Source organism: Rhineura floridana, chromosome 1 (assembly GCF_030035675.1).
Source record: "Rhineura floridana isolate rRhiFlo1 chromosome 1, rRhiFlo1.hap2, whole genome shotgun sequence".
In the NCBI taxonomy this organism is placed as follows: domain Eukaryota; kingdom Metazoa; phylum Chordata; class Lepidosauria; order Squamata; family Rhineuridae; genus Rhineura; species Rhineura floridana.
Window position 1 is genome coordinate 322,642,954 of NC_084480.1, and position 12,562 is coordinate 322,655,515.

Genomic DNA, 12,562 nt, shown 5'->3' on the forward strand with positions numbered 1-12,562 from the left:
GCTGGTCCTTGCCTGATGGAAGTTTGTCGGCCCGTGTGTGTGTGTGCTCCCTCTCCCCCCCAAGCCCTCCTTTGCTTCTTCACTTGGCAAGAGCAACAAGCCTGTCTGGTGGAGTCTGAGACTTGCCAGAATTCCTGTAGTGGATGCCCTCAGTGCCCTTTGCCCTAGGCCAGTGTGGCTTCTCCAAGGCCATGTCTTGCAGACCATGTACCTGTAGAGTGAATAACCTCCTCTGGGGGCAGAACTTCTGATCTGGCCCTTGACAAGATAGGAAGCAGCTGTGTGTGTGTGTGTGTGGGGGAAATGTTCTTGTTTTCCAAAAGCTCATTCCGGCTGCCAGCCCCTTGCCTGCCTTCCTGTGGGCCCAATTCTGCGAGACAGGAGCATAATTATTGCTTGCTCCTATTTATTCCATTGATAGCCTGCCCTTTCTCCCAAAGTTGCCCACAACAGTAAGAGCAGCTGCTGGATCTGGCCAAAGGGGGCCCATCTAGTCCAGCATCCTGTTTTCACAGGGGCCACCCAGATGCTGCTTCTGGGAAGCCCCCAAACGTTAAATTACAATTAAAAGCATTCTAAAAACAGTAAAACACAAAGATCACATTCTCTCGGCCGGTGATTTCGTGGTTGCCAAGGCCAGTGTCTTTCAGCCATCAAATGCCTGGGTACAGAGGAATGTTTCTAAATGAGGGGGAGACACACCTCACCAGAGAGGGTAGTCCACAAATGGGAACTGCCACTGAAAAGGTCATGTCACGGGTCAGTGCCAGCCAGGCAGCCAACAAGGGTTGGGGACGACTCTTTGTCCTTTGCAGACAAGTCCTACCATTGAATTGGGGCCAGTAGGTCACTGGCAGCCCCCGCAGCCCTTTCAGGACCGCTCTCGCATGGTCCCACCTCAGCTGTGGCTCCGTTTGTTCACTGGGACCAGTATGGTCTCCTCTAACAGGTGGTGCCAGCTGGCAGGATCTTAGGTAGAGACTGTGTGTGGGGGAGTCCTTTTCCACCCCCCGCTTCCTGAGCAGGACTGAAGCAGGCACATCCCTGCATGCAAAGCATGTTTTCTGGGGTCCCTAGCAATGACTTTGTTGCTGGGCCGGATGAAAAATGGAAATGGACTGCCTTCACGTCAATCCCAACTTAAGGCGACCCTATGAATAGGGTGTTCATGGTAAGTGGTATTCAGAGGGGCTTTCCCATTGCCTCCCTCCGAGTCTAGTCCTTCCCAGCTGGCTAGGGCCTGCTCAGCTTGCCACAGCTGCACAAGCCAGCCCCTTCTTGTCTGCCACTGCCAGCTGGGGGGCAACTGGGATCCTTGGGACTCTGCAGCTTGCCCACGGCTGCACAGGTGGCAGGGCACGTGACCCCTGAACCACTCCCTGTGGGGTGATCATTAGCTGGCCCTTTTCACCCAGGAGACGAGCGGGGATTGAAACAGACTCTGGACTCCCAGCCAGGCCCCCCCACTGGGCTATACTAGCTGCTGCTGGGCAGGATAAGGAGGCAAAAAGTGGGAGGGGCTTCCCCTGAGCCCGGAGGGGCAAGTTCCCAACCACTGGAGGGGGGAACCACTGTGGCTGGTGGCCTGCTGCTGTGGGCTGCGAGCATCTTGGCGGCTTGTGCTTCTGCTGCAGCAGCCTGGCTGGGGGGCCTTCCCAGGAGAGGTGCAGCTGGCAGATGAGTTTCCAGGCTTCTGCCCCAAGGGGGTGCTCTTGTGCTATCGCAGGCTGGCGGGGGGAGAGGTTTCTGTTCCTGCTTTGGGGCAGGGCTACCACTGGGCGCGGGGGTATGTGTGTGGAGGCTGGCGGTTGCTGTACAAGAGGCATTTCCGGGCCTTTGTGTGGTTGGTTCAGGAAGCGCCAGCAATCGGGGGGGGGGCATTCTTCCCTGATTGCTCATTACTTGGGGAACATAAAGGGGGGGATGTTCCAAGCAGGAGAAAAGCTACTGGGTAGAGCTGGAAAAGGCGGAGGTCCTTTGGGCGGAGGGGGGCAGCTTTACCCGTTCACCACAGGGCGAGCTGATGGAAACCGATGGGGCTTTGCGAGGGGGGGTAGCCTTCCCCAAGCTCTCCGAAGACCACCAGAGCCCGGGTAGCCTGAATCCCGAACGTGGTTGGGGCAGAAACTCCACTCCTTGGAGGGACCCTCGTAAGCTTCGCCACGGGGGGGGGCCTGGCCCAAGAAAGTGTCTCCCCGAATACGGACCTTTTAAGAGGGGGGGGGCTTTTTATTTTTGTACACCTTGGCTTTCATCAGTGCAGCTTCAACGGTGCAGGCTGCGCGAGGGGGAGCTCCAGGCTGTTGAGGGACCACCGGGAGCGGCAAAGTCGGAAACTGCGGCGGGAGGGGCGATTATGGGCCCCAGCCGCGGAGAACTGTGCTGTTTCCGCCTGGGGCGCGGGAGGGAGAGAGAATGGAGACATGGGGGGGCTGAGAGGACTTTGATCTTGAGGGCAACCCCCCCCAATCTCTGGACGTTCCAGCTGCCTCGCCCCCAGCTGAGTACACGCAGGAGGGTATGCCCCCATTCTCTGCTGCCGCCCCCTTGTTCCCCCTCCTCCTCTTCCTGCTATTCCCAGGCGGGGCAGCCCCACCGGATCAAACAGGCTCTGGGGCGGTGCCCGGGCTGCGGTTTGGGAGCAGAAGCCAACACTTTTCATGTCGGAAATGAACAAGAGTTTATTTGTGGCCGTTTTTCAAGGAGGGAGGGGGCTGGAGCCCGGGTTAACCCTCTGCCTGCTGCAGCGTTGCCTTCCCCAGCCAGCCAGTGCGGGTGGGGCTGCTGCCGCTCAGTGAGGCCAAGGTAATCCCCTCCGCGCTGTGCCCGCCTGCTGCAGCAGCCCTTCATCTCCCAGCCGCGCTTGGTGGTATCCAGGGTAGGGGGCGCCCCCCGCCTCCATCCTGGGCAGAGAACCCCGAGTCCTGCCGTTGCTCCCGTTGGGTCGAGGAGACGCCGAAACACGGTTGAGCAGGGCCGGGAGTGCGTGGGCCCCGCGGCGGATCAACTTCACCCGCAGATGCATTGGCCCACCAGAGGGCGCCCGGGTCTGATCCCCCCTCCCCAGCAGAGGCTGTGACACCGCGCTTGAGGTTGAGAAGGGGACGCTCGCTCCGAGACCCCCCCTCGCCTGCCTCGTGGACGAGGAATTGGCCGAGATAAGATTCCACCCATGAATTCTCCTTTGCTGACGATTCAGGGCCAGCACTTGGCAAGGGTGACTCGGTGGCTTTTCCACACTTCAGCTCGGATTCATTTGCGTGTGTGCTGATCTTCCTACCCTTGAGAGAGGCCGCATGGCATGATGCTCTCTCTAAGAGCATCCATTACCAACACCAAGATGGACTGAGACCTATATTTTCTTTCTTCCAAGCTAAAGCCTATGTTCTTCTAAACATGTGAAAGGTTAAGTTAACCTGATGAACGGAATCATTCTGCCAAGCCAGTGGGAAATTGCTTAAGAAGGCTCTTTCAAAACCTGCCCCCCCAATTAAAGGAGAACATCCTATGTGAGAGATCACAATTCACCTGCAGCTTCCTAGCTCACCAGCCCACTTGGAAAATTATAAGTACTGCTGGGCAAGATCTTTAACCTGAGAAAGATCTCAGTGGACTAGAATGCTATTTTTGTTCTTTTGTAATTTATTTATTTATTTCATTTTTAAACCGCCCATAGCGAATAGCTCTCTGGGCGGTGTACAAAAGGATTAAAATACAAAATATCATAATAAAAAACAGCCGAACAATAATAAACACAAACAGAAACCACAGAAATATAAAAGGAAACACATTAAAATGCCTGGGAGCATAGCCAAGTCTTAACCTGGCGCCGAAAAGATAGCAGCGTAGGCACCAGGCGTATTTCTTCGGGGAGGCTATTCCACAATTCAGGGGCCACTACAGAAAAGGCCCTAGATCGTGTAACTGTCCTCCGGGCTTCCTGATGTGTTGGTACCCGGAGGAGGGCCTTAGCTGCTGAGCGAAGTGACCGGGTAGGTTCATAGTGGGAGAGGCGTTCCACAAGATATTGCGGTCCCACGCCGTGTAAGGCTTTATAGGTCATGACCAGCACCTTGAATCTGGCTCGGAAACAGATGGGTAGCCAGTGCAAATGGGCCAGAACAGGTGTTATATGTGCTGACCGGCTGGTCCTTGTCAGCAGTCTGGCTGCTGCATTTTGCACTAGCTGAAGTTTCCGAACTGTCTTCAGGGGCAGCCCAACGTACAGCGCATTACAGTAATCCAACCTAGAAGTTACCAGAGCATGAACAACTGAGGCGAGGTCATCCCTGTCCAGATAGGGGCGTAGCTGGGCTACCAATGCTGAGTGGAGGAGTGTATTTCTTTTTCAAAGCTTTTTCTGTAACTGCTGATTTGTTTTAATAGAATTGTTTATTTTCTATTATAATTATGAATGTTTCTATTTTAATGGAATTTGTTTCTTGTGTATTTTAATTATAGGTGTTTATATTTTTATCTTTGTGTAACTGATCTTATGCTTTGTAAACCACTTAGAAGCCTATTTTGGCATTAAGCGGTATATAAATGAATGAATGAATAAATAAATAATAATAATAATAATAATAATAATAATAATAATAATAATAATGTCGCACAGACATCAGACCAGTTCCGACGGTTCTTCTCCCCGCCCCGCCCCCCCCCCCCCGGCAGCAGCGCTCGAAGCTCAGTTCCGCGGCGGGGGTGGGGGATCCGTTTCGGAACCGGGCCTTGTACAGTCGCCAGGACTTTTCCCAGCGCCGGCCTGGCGGAGCCGACGGGGTGCGACGCTGGCACCCTAAAGAGGCTAGGCTCCCTTCTGGGCCGACTGGAAGGTGGGCGGGGCGGGGCCTCCTGCCGAGAGGAACCCCAAAGGCAGTCCGGCTTTTTGCTGCGCTCCAGGCGCAGCTCCACAAGGCAACCGCTGGTGCAAAAGGCGGCGCAAGGGAGCCTGGTCCGCCGCTGGGCCTGCGATTGCGCCGCAAGCCTTTTATATGGAGGGTGCTGCGCCCCCCCCCGCGCATTGGGACTGAACCGGTTTCAAAATCGAGGCTATGTCGTTGTGCCCAACTTCACCCCAGACAGACTTCCAGCGCCTCTGCCAAGCGAATTCCCGCCCCAGCAGCGGCACAGCCGTACCACCCCAAAACAGAGCGCCTTTCGGTGGCAAACAGTGGTCTCTGGGCGCAAGGCCAGCCCCCAGCAAGCAGGGGCTGCTTTGTCCAACTTTTGGCGATCCGCGCCGTAGCGGGTGCCCAAGTCGCACGGCTCTCACGCCGCTGCTGCCGCTGCGGTCTCTAAAACGCGCCGGCGCCGGGCGCGCTTGGAGTCTTTTGGACGCGGCCTTGATTGCCTCCAAAGTACACCGGGGGGGGGAGAGGCGATCTAGTGCTGGGGGGGGGGGGGGCTGGCTGCGTAGGATGGCTGCCTTGGCGTGGCGTGGCTGCTGGCACACTCGGTCGCCCCGGCCCTCCTCAGAGCAGGTCTGATGACCTGGCTCGGCTGGGAGCAGCGGGTGGCGGAAGAAACTTGCGCAGCAGCCTGTGCCGGGCAAGGGGGGCAGGGTGGTTTGGGAGAAGCGGGGGCAGCCCTTTGAAGTCATGTTTTCCCTGGTCAGTGAAAGCCCAGCTGCTCCTCAGCTTCCAGATATCATCCCTTGACGTTTGCAGGAGAACTGTGCCTTGTGCTGTTGTACAAGCATGCCTCACCCCCACTACGTATACGCTACCTCTTAACAACAACAGAAATGTTTCTAAGGTACAGTAGTTTGCAGACAAACAACAATCAATCAAAATCAACCCTAAAACAATGCAGTGGAAGCGCCAGTACTCATTCCAGTGCTTCCATTTGATTCCAGTAAACGGAAGGCCTCCTGCCCACTTAAAAATCCAAAACCCTTCAAAATGGAGGAGCCAGACTTGAACCCTCCAGGGAGACTGTAGCTCCCAAGTCACCAGTGAACAGGGCCTGCAGTCCTTTTGTGGAGGGGCTGCCTGAACACCTTCTGGTCTTACTGCCCTGGGGTGGGGGTCAGACGGGAGAAAGTTGAACCCTAAGACAGCCAGGCCCAGGAAAAGCTTTAAAGAGAGGGTGACGGTGGAGAGTTGGTGGGTGGCGGTATCCCTCAAGTGGGTACCCCATGCCAGGGCTGGACCATTCAGAGGGCAACTCACAGTGCAGGGTGCTCCTCAGGGTACAAAAAAGTGGTCTTCATTTTCCTGATGGGGGGGCTGAGCCAAACCCCAAGAGCAGGGCTGCCCTTAGGATGAATAGCACCTTGGGAAAGGAGTGCCTTCGGTCAGCTTTGAAGGGCCACCTGAAGGGTTTATGGGGCCCAAGGCAGGCGTGATGTTGGGGTCCTGCTGCTGCCTTCTACAAGGCCCCATGCGTGTGTGTACAAAGCTGGGGGCCACATGCGAGAATTATTGCATGAATGACCATATGTGAGAAATCTCACCTGCACTTCCTTCTTGTCCTGAGATTAAGCATATTGATGGATGTGGTTCCTTTTTTCTTGCACAGGTATAAGGGAATTGGGATCGGGTTGTGTGTCTCCTAAGTATCTGGCAGAGCTTCTTTCTGCTTCCTGGGGCTTGATCTCACATGTCTTAAGGTTCTGGTCTGCTGCTGGCCTTCTCCATTACTGCCTCAGGATGGATTCCTCCCTTAAGGGTTAGCCTCACACAACACCTATGCTTTCCCCTGTGGTAACTGCCACAGAATGCTACTCTTGGGTGGTGTTTGTTGGAAGGGGGGCAAGAGCAACTCCTGTTTTGTTCTTTTGTTTATGTTCCAGAAGGGAAATAGAGTCAGGGTCCTCCAGATGAATAGGCTTGTGATGCTCTGACTGACTTCCTTCCCTCGCAGACTGGTAAGTCTTAGGGAAGCTGAGCTGCCCCTCCTCCTTCTGCCCTTTCCTCCTCCTCCTCTTCTTCGATTGTCCGAGAGAGAGAGGACACATCTCTGTCTTTGCTCTCTCTCCTAGCCATGAGGGCAATTCCCACGTCTGTGCATTGTGCCTCCAACTTAGTTAGTTAGAACTAGGTATGCCTTTCTATCTACTACGTATTTCTATAAATAAAATAGCTTTTCTTATTTCACTAAGTCTTAAGTCTCCGTGATCCTAGTGCAGGGTAAAGGCCTGCCACTTAGCTAAACGCACACACTGGCACATACGCAGCTCAGACCATCTCGCTCTTTTATACAAATTTACATAACAGGAACAGCGGGCTGCGGTTGCTCTGCGGCTCTTCCACCCCTAGGTGGCAGCAGCAGCAGCTCCTCCAAGGGGCGGGCGGAGGAGGGGCAGGCGTGCTTTCGCTTTCCGGAGGGCCGAAGCGGACGGGCTCTTTCCGTTCCCTCTCCTTGCGTAGCTGGGCTGGGGAAGCCCGCACGAGGCGGCCCTTTTCCCCCGCACCAAGCGCGGGCGCAGCGCCGGGGACCATTTCAGCCTGCCGACCCCTTATGCCTCCTGCCTTCGCCCCCCAGACCAGCGCTCGGAGTCCAGCCCCTGGCTCTTCTACCCCCCTCCTCTGTCCCCAAGGCCGGGCAGTATCAGAGCAGGATCATTCCCCCCCCTTTATAGGGTTTTCCTCTCAACGACCGGCGTCTCACTGGGACCAGAGCCCCTCCTCCGCGGCCAGCCGGGGAACGACGACGAAGGAAAGCCTGGCGTGGGGAGGGTTTGGAGAGAAGCCCCCTCGCCCCCACCTGGCGGTGCCCTCCTGGGGGTCGCAACGCGGAGACCGGGTGTCTCTTGCGTGGTGGGGAACAAGCCCAATGCAATTCATTGGGTGCACCTGGCGCCAACACTGTTATCTTTTCAGGGCCAGGTCAAGACTTTCCTCTTCCCAGGCATTTTAGCATGTGTTGTTAAAATGCTTTTTTAAAAACGTTTTTAAATTTATTTGTTTGTTTTTAATGTTTTTAATTGTTGTAAACCTCCCAGAGAGCTTCGGCTGTGGGGCGGTATATAAATGTAATAAGTAAATGAATGAACCAAAGTTAGGCGTGTCTGTTAACTTCACATGGGTCTACTCTGAGTAGGACTAGCATTGAACACCACTCCGTGTTCGTGCAAAAAGGAGGTTGTAGCGCTGGAAAAGGGGCTGCAGAAAAGGGGCTCCACGCGATGCAGGGGGTGGAGGAACTTCCCGCCGGGAGGAGAGGCTGCAGCCGGGTCGGGGGTGCCCTGGAGTCGGCCTCTCCGCCGCTGTCGTCTCTCCGCTGTTTGCCGACAGGACGGTGCGGCGTAGAGGGTGGCGAGGCTGGGCGCAGCCCCAGAGGAGCCGCCGCGGCCTAACCGTCCCTTTCCCTCTCCGGTCACTGGGAGTGACAGCACTGCCTACCGGGAGGTCGCCTCCGCAACCCCAGCCGCTCCTGTTCACACCGTGTGGGGCTTTTCAGTTCAGGAAACAGCGACGAGGAGTCCGACAGAGCCTCTGCGTGGGAGAGAAAGGGTCCCCCGCGCATAACAGCGGAGCTGGCGGACTTCCAAGGGAGCGGAGCGCTGGAAGAAGCAGCGCCGACGACGAGGAGATGCTCCTTCAGCCCGGGCAGGGTTGCCGGGGGGGGGGATTCGCTCCTGGGGAGGCATCGACCGCCACCCCTTGGAGGGCTTGAAAAGAGGACGAGACCAACTCCGGGAGGGGTCGGAAGACGGATCGCCAGCGGGGAGAGGGCCGTGTCGGGGCCGGTGCTGGAAGGGCTTCCCGCAGGAGCACTGGTGGGCCGATGGGAGGCCAGGCTGCGGGACTGCGAGGCCCCCCTTTGGCCTGAGACAGCGTTGGGCGCCTCCTCCTCCCCTGCACAGGCGCCGACGAGACAGTGCGAGGGGCCCGTCGTGTAGCGCACACGGGGAGGGCTGCCTTGGATCCGCTGCCTGCCGCCGTCGCCCCCGGCGCTTCTCACGGGCGCCCTCTTCAGGCAGGGCCAGGTGGGAGCGTGGACGTCCCCGTCCGCCTCCCCTACCGCTTCCCCTTCCGACTTCTCTGCCACGGGAGAGCTTGCCTAACAGCCGCTGACGCAGCGAAAGGGCCGCTTTTTAAATTGCGGCGTGCCAAAATGATTTTCAGTATTTACTTGCAGCATTTTTACCCCGCTCTGCAGCCAAAACAGGCTCCCAAAGCAGCTTACAAAAGATCACTAACAGGACAGTCCCTGTCCTTAGGCTTGCAATCTAAAAGACATGACACAAAAGGAAAAGGGATTGGGAGGGAGGAGGAAGGAAGCCCAGGCACTAGTTCTTTGCTACAAGATGACGCCCCACCCCAAGCAGACGAAACTCCTCGTGCTGCTGCTGCTGCTGCTGCTGCTGCCCCTTCTGGGTTCAAAAACAGGCCTTGGCGGCCTCCAAGAAGATAGCTTTGTGTCCTGCCGGTCTTCCTGGCTGGGTGTGTGTGAAACGGATGGCCTCTGTGCGCTGGGTGAGGGGCAGCCGAGACGGTGATGGTGGCAGTGCGCCAGGCTGCCTGCCACTGCCCCTTTTGGCACAGGGCATTGGGTTCCAATCACAGGAGAACACTGCTCTCCAGCCACAGATAGCGGCCTGCCTCAGTTCCCCAGCTGTAAAGTGGGGATATAATGACCCTCCACCTTACAAAGGTGTTGAAGTAAGGATGGCCAAGAACTGAGCAGGCTGAAAATGCCCTTGAGGGGATCATCTTCAACATCACAACAGTGAGTGTCCGCTACCAAAAACAACAACGACAACGCTCTGCCTGTTGCAGCAGAGGAAGCCTGGCTCATTACTCCAGGAGTCTAGCTGGGTCTACTCGGGTGTTGCAGGCTCTGTCGTGTGAGAGCTGGGCCTTGGATGATGGCGGGCGGGGGGAGGACTTTCCTCTGGACTCAGTTGGCACCTCTGCTGCCACTTGTGTAATTGCAAGCCAGAACTATGACCTCCGTCCGGTGCCCGCCTGCCGTCCCCTGCCAGCAGAGGCAGGATGCAGGGGCAGTGGATAGGCGCTGCAGAATGCAAGCGGGGCAGGCTGCCTCGCGAAGTCTGAACGCTCTCCAAAGCGGAGCGAGGAATCCTTCATGCAGAAAACGCAGGCAGGTTACAACTCAGCATTCTCCTTGACATGCTGTGTTTCTCTATGCAGGGAGATTTTGCTTTCCCACAGAGGAAACGTTCCAACCGGCCGATGCCCCTCACGTGATGCCAGGCAGGAAAAGCACATGTGAAGCAGCCCTGCAGCACTCCATGTTCCTAGACACGTTTCCGAATTCACGCCAGCCACATAAACCTTCCTAGGGACTAGAGTCATTTCTCCTTTTTGCTGAAGGCAGCATTGGGTGTTGGAGGCAGGTCAGTCAGCCCAGCCTTCATTATCGAAAACAGGGACTGCTTTTGTTTTGACATCTGCATCCAGAGGCAGTTAAAAAGGAGGGGAGCGCCCGGGAAGCCCGGCTGGGGATCCTGCGGGGCCGCAAGTGCCGTGAGTGGGCCGGGGGGCTTTTGCCCCCCGGCGCTTCTCCCCGGAGAGCCCCCTGCGGAAGGAGACAGGGCGGCGGCGGGGCAGGCAGCTCCTCCCGGGGGGCAATAAGTCACGTTCGCGCGGGTCCCTCTTCTGGGGCGCGTCTCCGCTTTGGGGGCTGGGTCCAAGAAGGACTCGGGGACCCCGCGGAAAGGAGAGCCAGGCGGGGCTGCTCCGAGCCCCCTGCGCCCGGCAGTTCGGCTCCCGCGGCGGGGACGGGCCTGGCCTCCTCGCTGACTCACAGGGAGGCCCGGCCGCGGGGAGCGAGTGGGAGGGCCGGCGCACATCTGGAAGCCATCTGGGCCAGCGGCGGACAGGCCAGGCGGGCGGGCAGCGAGGGTTAACGGGGCTGCCGGCACACCCTCCCTCGCTCCCTCCCTCGCTCCCAGGCAGTGGCGTGGCGTGGCGCGGCTGGGCTGGGCTGGGCCGAGCACACTATGGCCTCTTTGAGCCCGTGGGCACTGAGCGATCCTGCCTGGCTCCGCGTGGCCTGGGTCACTGGCCTGGTGCTGGGCTCCGTCGGGGTCTGGGCTCTCTTCCTGCTCTGCTCCCTGCGGGGACGGCGACCCCCCAGTCTCTGGGCAGGTAGGTGCTGGCCCGCCCCCCCCGCCCCCGGGCAAGGGGAAGGCTTCGCTCTGCGGCTGGCAGACGGGGGGCGAGGGGGCTTGCTGGGAGGGAGGCAGGAGGTCCCTCCCTTGGGGGCTTTTGCTCCTTTGCTTTGCGTTGTGTTGCGGGCGGCTGCGGGGGGGGCTGAAACAGATGTGGATGTGATGCGGCAGCCCCTCCCCCTCGAAGAAATCTGGGGACTGAGCAATAGACGGGGCGGAGGACTTTGCCTCTGGTTCTGCAGGCTCACCCGGGCTGCTACGTTGGCCTGGCCTGACTCCCCGCCAGGCCAAAGGCTTTTGGAGGCCTCCCTATCCTTGCTCTTGTCTCCAGCACCCCAGATATGGAGGGTCATTATTATGATGCCCATTTTACTGATGTGACTGGGCCGCAGACTTTCACTGAGATCCAGCTCACACCACTGGACCACGCTACCAAGCTCCCCTCCACTGCCCTTTTATCACAGTCAAGAAGCCACTATCCCTTGAGGAAAATGACAGGCACCGCTCATTTGCGTTATTAGTTCGTTTCAAGTATGCAGCAGATTTAAGTTATCCCACAGAGCAACTGGCATCGTGGAAGGAGAAAGGGCTCCCACTTTTCCCACGGGGGCAGCTGGTTGGCCACTGAGAACAGGATGGTGGGCCAAATGGGCATTAGGCCACTTCTCTCCCCCCACCCCCACCCCAGTTGCTGGGTTAATTCATCCAGAGTCAAAGATAATAGTTGGTGTTGATGAACAATACAAAAAGGGATTGTGAGGATTTTGGACATTAAAATGGCAAAAAATGTCAGCAAGTGTAATGTGATACACATGGGGCAAAAAAATTCCTCATTTCACATATACGCTTATGGGGTCTGAACTGGCACTGACTGACCAGGAATGAGACCTTGGGGTCGTAGTGGACAGCTCGATGAAGGTGTCGACCCAGTGTGCGGCAGCTATGACAAAGGCAAATCCCACGCTAGAGATAAATAGGAAATGGCTTGAAAATAAAACTGCCGATATCGTAATGCCATTGTATAAATCTATGGTGCGGCCGCATTTGGAATACTGTGTACAGTTCTTGTCACCTCACCTCGAAAAGAATACTGTAGAGCTGGAAAAGGCTCAGAAGAGGGCAAGCAGGATGATCAAGGGGATGGAGCGACTTCCCTATGAGGAAAGGGTGCAGCATTTGGGGCTTTTTAGTTTGGAGAAAAGGTTGGTCAGAGGCGACATGAAAAAGGGTATAAAATCACGCATGGCATGGAGAAAGCAGGTAGAGATGAAGTTTTTCTCCCTCATAACGCTAGAATTCAGAGACATGTAATGAAGCTGAATGTTGGGAGGATCAGGACAGACACACGGCACATGGTTAAACTGTGGGATTTGCTCCCAGAGGAGGCAGCGATGGCCACCAACTTGGATGGCTTTAAAAGAGGATTAGACGAATTCATGGGCAATATGGCTATGAAAGGCTACTAGCCATGCTGAC

At 56.8% G+C, this 12,562-nt stretch overlaps 1 protein-coding gene across 4 annotated transcripts in view; it reads left to right on the forward strand.

Annotated features, from left to right (window-relative positions):
* Positions 1 to 10,900: 10,900 nt before the first annotated feature.
* Positions 10,901 to 12,562, forward strand: part of PLEC (plectin) — a 142,896-nt gene continuing 141,234 nt past the window's right edge. For all 4 annotated transcript variants that reach the window (XM_061607236.1, XM_061607239.1, XM_061607242.1 and 1 more), the window contains exon 1: positions 10,901 to 11,063. In XM_061607236.1, the coding sequence (XP_061463220.1) occupies positions 10,916 to 11,063 (148 nt within the window). In that variant the 5' untranslated portion in view covers positions 10,901 to 10,915. The remainder of the gene's footprint in view (positions 11,064 to 12,562) is intronic.